Source organism: Stigmatopora argus, chromosome 1 (genome assembly GCF_051989625.1).
Source record: "Stigmatopora argus isolate UIUO_Sarg chromosome 1, RoL_Sarg_1.0, whole genome shotgun sequence".
In the NCBI taxonomy this organism is placed as follows: domain Eukaryota; kingdom Metazoa; phylum Chordata; class Actinopteri; order Syngnathiformes; family Syngnathidae; genus Stigmatopora; species Stigmatopora argus.
Genome location: NC_135387.1, coordinates 17,757,181 through 17,771,400, shown reverse-complemented (window position 1 = coordinate 17,771,400; position 14,220 = coordinate 17,757,181). Strand labels below are relative to the sequence as shown.

The following is a 14,220-nucleotide window of genomic DNA, read 5'->3' as shown; positions in this document are numbered from 1 at the left end:
CACTGGAACTAAGGTTAACCTTGGAAACATTTCACCTACTCCTCCAACTGTCCTTAAAAATCTCATGTTCACTCACAAGAGTGACATAATGTTTGGAGGTTGTTGTGGAACACTCTCGGCCTATTTGGATTCCGCACCAGTATTTTGCATGTAAATATTTAACTCAACAACAGCTCTGGAAAGTCTAACGTGCATTTGCATACTTGTGAAACTTCAAGCCTTTCCATTATGTCATTACTGGCAGTCACACTTTTCATTGCATATTGGGGTAATATGCTGTGGTCGAAGAATGGAAATATTGTTTTAGGTATAGTTGAGGACACTTTCTGTGGGATACTTATTTTTTAGAATCAACTGTTTCAACTTAAAGTGTAAGAAATATTTTATGTAAAATATATTTTCTGATGAATGTTTATGAAGTAGTTATATTTTTTTTGGAGTGATGCAACAAAACCAAATAGCAGTTATGCAGTATTCTGCAAATGAGCCTTAACCTTAAAGGCATCCCAAGGAGAAGGAATCTTGTTTAAGAATTTGAAAAAATATACAATTTCATTTTTCTGCTTCACACAGTGAGGACTGACCTGGGATCAAACTTTCGACCTATGAACTGTGAGGTCAACGCGCTAACTACTTGTGTTTTACGTTTTTTTTTTCTGGGGGAAATTATATCGTAGTGACAGGCCCATTCATTATGTGAATGCTTTTGTTAATACTGTACAATACAATTTTATATATATTTCACATATGGCATCTCATAAGACAGTTTAAGGCAAGTTCTTGTTTTACTGGTTAGGCGTGGCTGTCCTTCATTCCATTAGCTGCCTAAACGTTACCATCACGTAGGTACTTTGAGCCTGCTACCCTTTTCCCACTGTCCATCAGTTTTACTAGGCCAGGCAGATATAGAACCAGGTTAACCACCATCACCTGTCAGAACTGAGCCTGTATGTTGCAGTATGTATATGTTTTGTGCAAGCCCAAGCAATGTGACGTTTGTTTGAACACGAATGATCAGTCATAAAAATGCAATTTAAAAATACCTTTGACATTTACCCATCTCGCAATATATCTGTGTTGTTTCAAACCCAACATCTGTTGATATACAAACTCAGGTTGATAATATATTTAAGAGAAATCACATCTGGCATCTCCGTCTCTCCTCCATGATAGGAGATTATATTTTCCGGAAGCAGATGTTGCATAAGACCACCACACGTTAAGTCATGTGCACGTATGTAAATGCATGCACACACACAGGTCCCCTACACTTTAATTTTTTATTTTTTGTATTTTATTTTTTAAGTTGACAACCTTGCAACTTCATAAACAAACCATAGTACATGTCATCTAATGATCTAACAGATGATACAGATATGTACTATAGACAATATCGTAATTTGTATGCAAAAGCAAATGTGCTTAGTCGTAAATTTCTTGTGTTTCTGTACACCTCGTTATATCTCTCCCCGTTGTAGCAGATGTGATGTGTAACTGAAGAGTGAACATGTCAAATGGCTTCAGATATAGTGAAGCAGCTCTTTATTTCTAGACAGGGGATTCTTATCATCATCATGATTTTGTCACAGTCAAATGAAATTCCAGTATCTTGTGTTAACCTTCAAAATGCATCCACGAATAACAAAAGGGTTTATGAATTTTGGTATTTTGTTATGAAACTATAGCAATTACAGATAAATATAATTTAACAAATAACAAAAGGGTTTGCGAATTTTGGTATTTTGTTATTAAACTATAGCAATTACAGATAAATATAATTTGATATTCTCTGACTGTTAGAATTGCCTTTTAATTATTACAATTCTTTTTGGTTCACTTTTTTTTAAAAGAAGCTGAACAGCAAAATAAAAATAAAAATGCAGATGTTGTTAGAGCCCAGAACGCAATGAAGAATTTACTGAAACAGTTGAGATTTCCATTCAAAGGTTTAGAGGGCGTGCAAAGGTTCTATCTAGTCATTCTCAAACCTCACCTGCAAGTTTTATACACCCAACCTGTTGTACTTCTGCTTTTGACCACACCGCCATTAATTTTCCTCTCGAGACAAGTAAACACTCAAAGAAATAAAGAAGAAAGGCGATCGATTCCTCAGTGAACTGTCAATTGCAAACATATTGGCAGATAATATGAAAAAGAAAACGCAAATGCTTTGGAAAACCTGTTTTTACTAGTAACCAATACACAAATGTTGATTAAAATACTGAGCACCTGCACACGCACTGTGCAGATTTACTGAATGCAAAGCAGCACTTGATTGCTGATGATTCCAGTTGCACAAAAGACACAACCTCTCATGTTGCCATGACACTGCACGGTTGTGTCTAAACCATTCAAACCGAAAATACTAATATGTATATATTTAAAAAAAACAAATCATGCTTTGAACAGCACAGCATTGCATCATTGACCCAATCGAGATTTTCAAGATAGTAGTAGTGGGAAAATTGTAATATATTTTTGGTATTAAGTTAATAATTCAAATCTGCTGTTTGATGTTAGTAATGTAGACATAATGAGCCCCTTTGAAGTCATTGTTTATCCCAATTTACTGAGCTGTTTAATTTCCAGAACAGCCTGTTTCCCTGGTGAGGTGGACCAATGGTTGACCAACTTCGTTCTTTGGTTCCTGTCCCGTCAACTGCACTAAAAGCTGACCTTTGAACTTCCCCAGACAGGGAAACCCGGAGACATGACACGACTATGATCCAGCACATCTTTAATTCCAAGCACCATGGATTTATTCTTTCAGCGTCATTTTCATCGATGGCAAAAGAGACACAAGTACCCGGTTACTGTCTCTCAGCCTGCAGTTTTGGTCAGCAAAGCACGGAGGCGTTCGAGTGTTGGCCTGCCTTCGGCAGCGCTACTGGAAACAAGGCGTTCTTCGAGTGGGTTGCCACCACTTCCTTTTCAGAGGCGCCCCAGTGTTGGCATTTTGGTGGCCAGTGGACAGAAACGACACTCCATTAAAGATGGTGCCTCCACCAGCTCAAGCGAATCTGCTGAGGGACCTGGCTTTGGGAGAGCTGATTTTTCAATAAAAAAGGAAAGGAGTGGATTTCATTACAAACATAATGCACGCTGCTCTTCCGCACCTTTCTCCACCGGGCATCGAAGAAGGGCGTTGCGCTACAGTCACCCCTCCAAAGACAATTCAATTCAACCTCATTTGATTGGGTCCTCCTTGTTACTTGCAAGTGTGGCCCAGATGGGCGTTAGTGCAAAAGAAAAACAAGCCGAAGAATCTATTGTGTCACTTAGTTCCTGCTCTGGATCAGATGGTGAGGATGCTCGTGTGGAGGAAGAGGAGGAAATCCAAGTCCAAATTGAGGCTCAAAATCAAATAAGAGATGGCGTGCATTTACCCCAAGTGGTTTCGAGGCAAGGCATTAAACCCCGACTCTTCGTCAGACCTCCTCGTTGTTTAAGACGGAACTCCTCTCGTCTCCTCCCAGCTGAGTCCATCTATCGTACCAATGAAATGCGTTATGGTCTTTATGGTCGCTATAATCATCGAAGATCGAGTAATGGTCTTCAGGTTCGAAACACCCCGGTTCAGAATTCCACCAACTGCCTCAGTCTAAGGCAGACGGCCTCAGCAGATCTAAAATTGGATCCTGAGCCACTACTTTATGAACCTATCCTCCCCAAAAGCAGACCATCCCCTGTCAGTGAATCGGAGGAGCTGACATACTATGATCCATATCTGGAAACATGGGAGAACTTCCTATCGTATGTAATAAACTCGCTCTTACAAACATCCAATTAGTCAAGCTGTGATAAAGGGTGCATATGGTTGAGAACCAGATGTTGTTTAGTGTGCATGCATTTCTTTATTCTGCCTCCTTTGCTACCTCAGAGAATAGAAAGAATTGTTATAAATTAAACATGAAAACAAGCAGTACAATTTGATAAATAACACAATTTTGTAATGAAAAGATTGCTATTAAAACACTATGTTTGGGGAACATACTGTAAATTTCGCACAATAGAGTACATATGAGTTTAAGTCTTCTCATCCAAATTGTATACAAAAACATATCTCGGTCGCTGATGTATTGTTTTTTTGCTTCACTGGCAAAAGTTAAAAAAACAAAAAAACAAAAAAAACAACCTTAACTAAACTCTAAGGTAATGTAAACTCTTGAACCTCTGCTTTGTAGTAGCTTTTTTGATAAACACTTTACATTGTGGAATTTAATGCTCTATTTTTGATTGTCCATTAGAACCAGGCTTAATTGTCTCCCCTTTTTTTTTTCTTTTTCCAGGAAAGCGATAGCAAAATCTGGTCTGCAACATCTGCCCTGTCAACCCAGTACATCATCCTTGACTCAAACAGAGTCAGATGCAAGGATCCGCAGCACTGTCGACTGGACTGTGAGTAAAAGAAACAATCAATCTAAATGACAATTTCAATATATTTCTCTTTCTTCCTCATACATATTATTATTATTATACCTACATCTTTAGGAGTTTGCTCAGTATGGAGATCATATCTGGTTTGAGACTAATGTGTCTGGAGACTACTGCTACTTGGGTGAAAAACACTGCAATGCCAGAGGGCTGGTTAGTATTGCTCTTTAGTACGTACCTCGTCATTTCTCTCAGACATCGGCCATTTTTCCTTCTTATGTTCTAGCCATACATCACTAAATGCCTGTCCACTAATGCAGGACTACCTTTATTTGTCTCAAACGTTATTACTTTGTTACCTCTGTCCTTACATAACTCCCTCAAATCTTATTCCCATGGTGACCCACTAAAACACCCAAAATACAGCAATGAAATTAGTGGAAATTATCATATTTTCTGGAGTGCACGTAAGATTTCAATCACCATTATGCTCTCATACACCATCTGCTTGTGCATTGTCAGTTGAATAGTTTAACTGCACTATCATTTTGTCTCCATCTGCTTTGTTTATCTATGATTTTTCTTGATCTGCCACTCCAGGCCTTAACAAGAACCGTGCCTGTGGTCTCCCATCAGCATTTTATAAAGAGAGGAAAAAAAGGAAAACATTCCTTTTTTAAAAACTACTTTTGTCTTCCCTTTCACAGCAAAAGTCAGTCACCCGGAGGAAGTGTGCTGCTTGCAAGATAGTTGTTCACACTATCTGTATTGAGCAACTGGAAAAGGTAATTCCGGTGATTATTATTATTAATATTCCGGGATGATTATGCTGTTTTGTGCTTAGTGGCATTCTTCACCAGTGTTGGAACGAACGTTATAACTCTTTAGTTTTGAAAAGTAACTTGAATAACACAGTTTTTTAAATATTAAATATTGACTTTGTATACAATATGAGCGTGCATTCATGTACGCATATACAGAACATGCCTAACATCCTCACACTACAAGTGTGGGAATAAAATAATTACATTTTAAGTACTAAATTGAATTTAAGCTAAGATACGATCCAAAACACTTTGATTTCTAGACAAGCTCACATGATCTATCTCATATAATCTCCCTTTAAAATTAATGAATAAACTTGTAGTGTGTGTGTATTCACGTGGATTGATAGCTTTCTCTAACTGCCAGACCAAATGTCCGAAAGTATACATTTTTATGTGAATTTCTATTCTGGCCAGGTATTGGTGCCATCTTGTGGCATTTTGGAGAGTAGTATAGAAAGAGCTTAAAAATATAAATTGGTGTGTTTTCCCATAAATCATAGCAAATACTATTCAATTTATAATAATAATAATAAGGCCAATATTTTGCACCTTACTCACATACAGTAGTAGATTTTATAATGATGGCGTTGCTCTTATTTTAAAGCCACCAACTGTTAACATAGACAAACCAGAATGAGGCAATTAATGCAGTTTTGCAATAATATAATATTTTTTTAAATCACATTACAATAACATAGGGCTTCCCTGTAGTGAAGTAGTTAACACGTCAGCCTCACAGTTCTGGGGTCAAGGGTTTGATCCTGAATGTTCTGCAAAAAGTCAGCCCCCCATAGTTGGTTGGCATAGGCTCCAGCACCCCCCACGACCGACCCAAGTGAGGATAAGCTGTTCAGAAAATGAATTAATACAATTATATTTTTTTTCTCTGATAATCAAAGTGGGAAATTCATTGATTTGGTTGTCATCACCCTTAATCTTAAACGCCATAAAATATTTTAAATTATTTTTGTCCGTGATGTGAATGTCTTTTTATTTATTTATTTTATTTATTTTTTTGCATAATGGGGCTTGGTTACAAAATCCTATGATTTGATGTTATTGTAAATGCCTTAATAGCCCTCACTGGAAACTGCTAGAAACTGTTATGTATTAATACTGATGTGACTGTTTTCATAATTATTTCATAAATCAAAGTACAGTACTTTGTTCACGACTATATGTTTTATGTACTTTTTTTTAGATTAGTTTCAGATGTAAGCCATCTTTCAGGGACTGTAGTTTCAAAACAAATCGAGAGGTGAGTTTTACAAATATGTCAATTGCTCTTTCACTGAAAAGTGAAAAAAAAGGACTTTTTTTTTTTACCTTTTGAAAATAAATCCTGGTCATTTTGTGTTCCAGTCCAATGTTGTACGTCATCACTGGGTGCATCGAAGAAGACAAGAAGGAAAATGTAAACATTGTGGCAAGGTTAGTGGCGTTTCTTTTTTTTTTTAAATTCCTATTACCATTTTTTTTAGCGCAAAATTATTCAGGCCTTAAAAATGTGGTTTGGATCTTCAGGGCTTCCAGCAGAAATTTACGTTCCACAGCAAAGAAATTGTTGCCATTAGCTGTTCTTGGTGCAAACAGGCGGTGAGAATCTCAATAGTATTCTTATATTATCTCATATGTACAAAAACGAGTTCATAACGTGGTACTTCCCTGTTTTAGTACCACAGCAAGGTGTCCTGTTTCATGTGGCACCAATTTGAGGAAGTATGTCCAATAGGAGTTCACGCTGCCCTCATTGTTCCACCCTCGTGGATTGTTCGTGTCCGACGCTGCCAGGTAGGACTCGGTGATGGTTTGTTTACACAGTTGAAACTAGAAACCCTGTAAGTTTATATTATGTGTCAGATGATACTGGTAAGACAGGACAGTATAATTGGATGGGCACTACTGCATACTGTAGTTCCATTAGCCTTCCCCAGATCTCGGCATGACTAGGGCACAAGAAAATGCATCCTCATTGCCATGACCTTAACGCTTTAAAACACCCGATGAATGAATGTAACAAAACCTGCCTGGGTGTTCACCTGCACATTATTTGTCTCACCATTCTTTATTCCAGCGCCTTAGGTTACATCCATTGGGTTGGAAACAATAATGCTCATTTCATTCTGTAAGTGTGTGGAAGTGAAATAAGGTTGCAACTGATTTGCAGCACTTTGTGGTTAAAAGGACACAAAAGGTCACAAAGGCAAATAAAATATAATCCTTGTTGTTCTTGTAAAACTCAAAAGCAGGCAAACTGTCAGTGAGGCATACATGCAGACATCCTTGACTCATTCTCTGCGTTCAAACAGGCTTCTACCAAGTCAAGTAAGAAGAAAAAAAGGACATCCTTCAAGAGGAAAAGCAGTAAAAAAGGAGTTGAGGTACATTATTAACACTGAAAAATCCAAGTTACTTCTAGAATTAATTAATTTAGTCCATATAAGTACCACTGCATATAGAGTACGCCAATTTAGGGGATTTTTGCAATAAATAATGGAAGATAGTCATGCAAAACACGGTTAAACAAAAATGAGGGAAATTGGCAATTCACAAACATACAAATCTACTTCTCCAAAGCGCTTCTAAAATCTATATTTTTACTCTTTTTATGGGATTGCCCTGACACTGATTAGATTATCTAGTCCTTATATGTATTTCTTCATTTTTGAATGACTTATGACTTTTATCATTTCCACTTCTGAGGATACGTACTGTCATTTTTATTTAAATGAATTTGGTTACTCACAGGATGTACGACAGTCGAAGCCCTTCATCATCCGACCCATCTCTTCCTCATTGATGAAACCACTCGTAGTGTTTGTCAACCCTAAAAGTGGAGGAAATCAGGTATTTGAGAGTAGATCCTGGGAGTCTCAAGACTACCATGTTTACTATGGGTTATTTCATCTGACAGGGCACTAAAATCCTTCAGTCTTTTATGTGGTATCTGAATCCGAGGCAAGTTTTTGACCTGAGCCAAGGAGGACCCAAAGAAGGGTAACTATTTACCGATGTATTTGAATTTGCATTTCTAATTCACCACTAACTGGGATTACATATCTAGCTTGGAGCTTTACCGTAAAGTTCATAACCTGAGGATTCTGGCCTGCGGAGGAGATGGAACAGTAAGTCATTGAAGTGAACACATAATCAAATTGCAGCTCTATCAAATGTGCCATATTTACTTACTTTTAACAATTGTAGCTTCTCATTTATGGAGAATAGAAGTGTATGATGAGAGCCAAAATGTATTACTGTCCCCTTTTGACAGAACTCACTCATGCCTTTTTGTTGTGTCGAGTACATGATCCAACTTGTCCTATTAAGGTATTTCTAATATTTTTGACTCTTCTATATGCATCTGCGTGTGTGTAAAATCAGGTGGGATGGATCCTGTCTTGCCTCGATGAACTTGCATTGAATCCTCAACCTCCTGTTGCAGTGTTACCACTTGGGACAGGAAATGACCTTGCTAGAACTCTTAACTGGGGAGGGGTGAGTCAGAATAGCAGCGATAGCAAAATCACTTACAATTTGTACTAACATAAAGAAGCGATGGAACTGCTTGACTTTAGTTTTAAGTGACTCAGTATCGATTATAGACTGAAAAGAAACATGGAGGAGAAAATAGAGAAATTTTATCTGTTTTTAAATTTAACAAGTGGATGTAAAAAGTAAAATATGACATTTTAGCAAAGACACATATAGTGGATACAGGATTGATTTTCTTGAAATTTCCACACAGGGATATACAGATGAACCTTTATCCAAGATTCTGCCTCATGTTGAGGATGGAACTGTGGTCCAGCTTGACAGGTGGAACCTACGGGTGGAAGCTAACCAGAGTGCTGGCGCTGAGGTGGATGAGCAGCAAACTGATAAGGTTTGACATGAAACATTATCACCATTAGATTGAAAAACCCATTCATACTGTTGCTCCACAGTATTACAAAGACGAAATTTAAGGACTGAATACATGAATTTGTGGCAAGAAAAAAAATCTCAGGTCGTTTGTCATAATTTGGGAAAATGAGGGATTTAGAAAACGATAGTCACTTGATGTGGTTTAATAGCAATGCTACAACAATTACTCTGCTTATCTAATAATATCCCATAATCAAATTCCATCAAATTAATTCTTACTCAAAGAAAAACAAAAATGTATTATTCAGTACTAATTCAATATTTATTTTTTTACTTGTAATTGCTAACTGGTTGAATTGAATAAATAAATAAATAATGTACTCCACAAATAATACAAGAAGTTTGTTTTTATTTTTGTGTGCAGCTTCCCCTGGATGTGTTCAACAATTACTTCAGCCTTGGATTTGATGCACATGTGACGCTGGAGTTTCATGAATCAAGAGGTATGAAGCCAGAAACATTTATTAATTATTCAAAATAAACCAACTCTGAGCTGATTGATTGAGGGTTGTGTCTAGCACCATTATCACTTGTCATGAGATCTTATATACTGACAGCCTTCTATTCATAAGAATATGTTTCCAAGTTGAAATTTACAGGAGAAAATGGATGGGCCAGTAAATAAGTTTACATTATTCAACATTCTTTATTTTTTTGTCACACAAGGCTGATGCTCAAGTTTAGAATGTAGTCTTCTTGCCTTTTTTAATTTACTGTGGCTTCCTACCATATTTCACAATCATGCTTTTATTGAATAGTCTGAATTATCCATAGGTAGGAATTTGTTTTTGATACTTACGGTTCCAAGCATACAACATAGCCGATGCATTTATCAGTTAAGCTTCTTTTTATGTGAATGGCTTTAAATATTTGATGAAAAATGTACATTTATCTACTTTCAATAAGACTAACTGTATCCGATGTCTGTCTGTCATTGTCTTAGAAGCCAACCCAGAGAAGTTTAACAGTCGTTTCAGGAATAAGATGTTCTACGCTGGGGTGAGTCCATACAACCTGTCATATTTTCACTAAATAGCACCCCCACACTGGTGGACCGACCTGGATTCAAACCCAGGACTCCATATCTGTGAAGCTGACGTGCTAACCACTTATCCGCCAGGCCGCCTATGAATAAACAGTTTATTTAAAATGATGAAATGGTTTTACGTGTGTATGTGCACATGCCGTAAAGACATTCCTTATTTTCTCCTAACAACTGAGGCTGTATTGCAAACTCTGATAAGAAAGTAAATTATCAATCAAAGTAAATTATCAACAAGAAAATTTGCTAATGAGAACAATACTTCATTTGTCATGGGTTGTTAATGGCCTGCCAACAATGATGAACGGCAATCGGTCTTCTTATGGGGTTTGAGTGTGGATCCAACAGCATTGGAATAAAAACATTTATAGGTTTTTCTTTGTGACTGCCACACAGACAGCATTCTCAGATTTCCTGATGGGAAGCTCCAAAGACCTTTCAAAACACATCCGAGTTGTGGTGAGTATCTGTCAAACAAGGAGTTGCCTCTCTTGTCAAAACACTCACTCCCACTCATGTATGTGTTGGTGCCTGCTTGCCTCCAGTGTGATGGGAGAGATTTAACATCAAAGGTTCAGGATTTGAAGCTTCAATGTTTGGTCTTTCTGAACATCCCCAGGTTTGTCACAATAGCTTCTACTTTTACCATGAATAGCTTTGTAATCTTTACCCTGTAACACAGCATTATTTAAATGTATTTTTGATGGAAGTTATATGGAAATGACAGAAATAGACGTAGCCTCACCGGGTAGTAAACAAAAGACTGGTAAGTGAATAATAATCATATACATTCATGATGCAATGAAGCATTACATGATTAAAAAACAACTTCTACAAACTGTATGTTAGTCAGAGATTGTCAAAATAATATAATACTTCAGTGTAAATAATTTGCTGCTTAACTTTTAGATTTGATTGGATTTCTATATTATGGCCATACCTATAATATGGCAAGTCTTTTAGCCAGCCTTGCTACCATTTCCTGGGCACAGAAACTCTGAAATCTCTCACACTTACTTAGAGACACACAATTTTGGAAATAGTTAGCACAAAATCAAAGACAAATGGACTAGACACAAAAGACCTAAATATTTGCATATAAGCAACTAAATGTTTAGCATAGGTTTTTTACAAAACAAAACAAACGGCTATGGAGCCTCAGTGTATGTGTCCGTGTGCCGGTTTTTCAGGTACTGTGCAGGTACCACACCTTGGGGAAACCCAGGTGAGCACCATGAATTTGAACCTCAGCGCCACGATGATGGATGTATAGAGGTCATTGGATTCACCATGACATCATTGGTATGGAAATAATGACATAATTGTCTTGTATAAGTTGTGAATTCATCTGTTAGTGTCCTTAAGTCCACCGAAAACACACTAAGCACTAAGGACTATTTTTTATCCATTACAAAGGAAGAACAGAAACTTTTTAACCCCTCTGTTTTTGTGTGCAGGCTACTCTTCAGGTTGGCGGTCATGGCGAGAGGTTGAGTCAGTGTCATGAAGTAACCCTCACCACTACAAAGCCTCTTCCTGTGCAGGTAACCTCCAAACACATAAGGACACACCAACTCACAAAGTTTTACACACACTCGCACAAATTTTTTATTGCCTTTGTGATTTCAATCTCCCTATACATAGTACTAAATATTCAGATTTCTGTACTTCTCCCTTATTATGTTTTCTGACGCTGGATGTTTCAAAACAAAAATGATAATTGAATGAAAATCAATTCAGGTGTTTGCATTTTCTTCTAATGAAAGTGTAGGCAAATATTAGTAGTAATAGTAGAAAATAATGTTGGCAATGGGATTTAAAGTCACATTCCTATTGCTCATATTCAGGTGGATGGGGAACCATGTCGACTCGCTCCCTCCATCATCAACATAAGCCTTAGAAACCAGGCCAATATGGTCCAAAAAACCAAACGGCGGACATCGTTGCCACACCTCAATGAGTAAGTCATGCACTGGACATTTAAAATGTACCCGCTACTTTATCAACAATTTCTAAAATAATTATAATGAATAATTGCTTTCATTAAAATGGGTACGCTGCTGTTTGTATCTCAGTCAACAGCCAGTCCCGGAGAATCTGAGGCTTCGAGTCAACAGAATCAGCATGAGTGACTATGATGCTCTGCACTACGACAAGGACAAATTGCGACTAGCATGTAAGAAAATACCTTCCATTCAGTCATGGACACTGCATTTATTCATTCATTCCTTTCCCAAACCGCCTATGCTCACTTGGGGTCGAACCCTCGACCCCAGAACTGTGAGGCCGATGCACTAACCACTCGTCCAATGGGCCGCCCATAAACCTTCTGTGTAGACTTTTCTTTTGCGTCCCCATCCATTGTAAAATGTTGAATTGAATTGAATTGAATGCTTTTATTGTCATTATACAATTATAATGAGATTTAAAACTTTCACCACCAAAAATAACAACAAACAGACAAATAAATAACCAAATAAATAAGTAGTCCAAGTGAGGTCAGCAGAGTGGAGCGGGATTGTTCCGTCTGAAGTCCAGGATGAATGCCATGATTTTGGAGACGTTCAGCACCAAGTTGTTGATGCGCACCACTCGCTTAATCTATGAACGCAAAAACAAACAAACAAACACATCGTTAATCAACATATAGTAATGATAAATAAATAATCACTAAATAGTTATAGATAAGTGGTCAACATAAGTATGGTTACAATAGCTCTTGGGACCAATATGGCCAGAACAGAGAGGATGCTCAGCTTGCCTTGGTGATCCTTTAAATGCATTGAGAGTTCCACATGAACATTACTATTGCAGTTTACGATACATGTTATTCTGGCCACTGACTCAAGATGGTGTTGTCGTAACACTTTATGCTTTCAAATTTTTGGAGTTATTTTTTTTTCCTCTGTGATTTGCATATACTGAAATTTGTATCACATTGCTGTGGGACTAATCTGTGATGAAGAATATGCATTTAAATTCAAGAACCATATGATCTGATACTGCAGTAAAGAACCACAATAGGGACTGTATTGAAATGTTTCCATGTTTTGTTTTTGGCTACAGTGCATTATTTATTATTCATCTTTATACTTTTTCTTCTTCTTTATGCTTCCATTTGATCAAATCATGCAGATCAAGCATTGTTTTTCTCACAGTGGCCATGGTAAAAATACATTTTGCTCTGTGGCTCAATAGCATTTTGATATTATATCAGCACTTGCTGTGGCTTTGTCAAGATGCACTATAAGAAGGCACTTAAAGAAAAATGGGCTTTGTGGTCCAGTCATCAGAATAAATTCATCACTATACCTGTGCTACAAGACCCATTTTCAAAAGCCCCAAATATTCTAGAACAAAGTTTTTTTTAATCATTTATACAAAAAGGGTTTTGGGCAATTCTGATACTAGTAGGAAATATTCTCCCACACGTTTAGATAAAGAAAATCAGAACTGAAATATGGCGCTTTCACCACCATTTTTGACTGTAGGTATGGCACTCTTTTGGTGTAGAGCAGTTTTTCTCCCCCCAAAAATACACCCCTTTTTTTTCTCTCCTCTCATTGGTCGAAAAGATTTTAAAGGCATTATCTTGGTCTTATTCTATATATCACAAAATCCCTGTATTTAAGTATGTAGTTTCTTACTCACTGTACCTTCCTTTAACAAGTGGACCTCAGTAATTGTTTCCTTTCTGTGTCCCCAGCTATTCCCTTGGGAATTATAGTGGTTCCTGGTGACAGCGACTTAGAGACATGCCGAGAACATATCCAGCGTTTACAAGAGGTAAGACCTAGTGAGTGAAATGATCTGAGGTGATGTCATTGCTCAACGTGACTAAATGGGCAGTGACATGTTGAAAAGTATTTTTCTTTTTTTAACATCTAGAAAATTCCCCACTCTTGTCTCTTTACTCTTTCCATTTACCCAGGAATTCTACTCTGTTCACACCTCTTTGAAATATGTGGGACTTCAGGTTGGTAGTGAGTGTGTAGCTATTAAGATGTCTCTTGCCCCCACTGGCACTGCATTCAGTTTTTGTGATTTTAACTT

The 14,220-nt window shown here is 37.3% G+C and overlaps 1 protein-coding gene across 9 annotated transcripts in view; it reads left to right on the top strand.

Moving 5' to 3' along the window:
* The window catches only part of LOC144077368 (diacylglycerol kinase zeta-like), a 42,973-nt gene that overhangs the window by 8,059 nt on the left and 20,694 nt on the right, over window positions 1-14,220 (top strand). For 3 of the 9 annotated variants that reach the window (XM_077605085.1, XM_077605057.1, XM_077605116.1), the window contains exons 2-25: window positions 2,590-3,753; window positions 4,290-4,398; window positions 4,492-4,587; window positions 5,082-5,159; window positions 6,403-6,459; window positions 6,564-6,632; window positions 6,726-6,797; window positions 6,876-6,992; window positions 7,511-7,582; window positions 7,950-8,048; window positions 8,116-8,198; window positions 8,266-8,326; window positions 8,583-8,696; window positions 8,947-9,084; window positions 9,490-9,568; window positions 10,069-10,124; window positions 10,564-10,626; window positions 10,713-10,786; window positions 11,358-11,469; window positions 11,625-11,711; window positions 12,015-12,127; window positions 12,243-12,343; window positions 13,874-13,953; window positions 14,099-14,143. In XM_077605085.1, the coding sequence (XP_077461211.1) occupies window positions 2,753-3,753; window positions 4,290-4,398; window positions 4,492-4,587; window positions 5,082-5,159; window positions 6,403-6,459; window positions 6,564-6,632; window positions 6,726-6,797; window positions 6,876-6,992; window positions 7,511-7,582; window positions 7,950-8,048; window positions 8,116-8,198; window positions 8,266-8,326; window positions 8,583-8,696; window positions 8,947-9,084; window positions 9,490-9,568; window positions 10,069-10,124; window positions 10,564-10,626; window positions 10,713-10,786; window positions 11,358-11,469; window positions 11,625-11,711; window positions 12,015-12,127; window positions 12,243-12,343; window positions 13,874-13,953; window positions 14,099-14,143 (2,976 nt within the window). In that variant the 5' untranslated portion in view covers window positions 2,590-2,752. The remainder of the gene's footprint in view (window positions 1-2,589; window positions 3,754-4,289; window positions 4,399-4,491; window positions 4,588-5,081; window positions 5,160-6,402; window positions 6,460-6,563; window positions 6,633-6,725; window positions 6,798-6,875; window positions 6,993-7,510; window positions 7,583-7,949; window positions 8,049-8,115; window positions 8,199-8,265; window positions 8,327-8,582; window positions 8,697-8,946; window positions 9,085-9,489; window positions 9,569-10,068; window positions 10,125-10,563; window positions 10,627-10,712; window positions 10,787-11,357; window positions 11,470-11,624; window positions 11,712-12,014; window positions 12,128-12,242; window positions 12,344-13,873; window positions 13,954-14,098; window positions 14,144-14,220) is intronic. The other 6 variants (XM_077605075.1, XM_077605067.1, XM_077605109.1 and 3 more) reach the window with 3 other exon arrangements.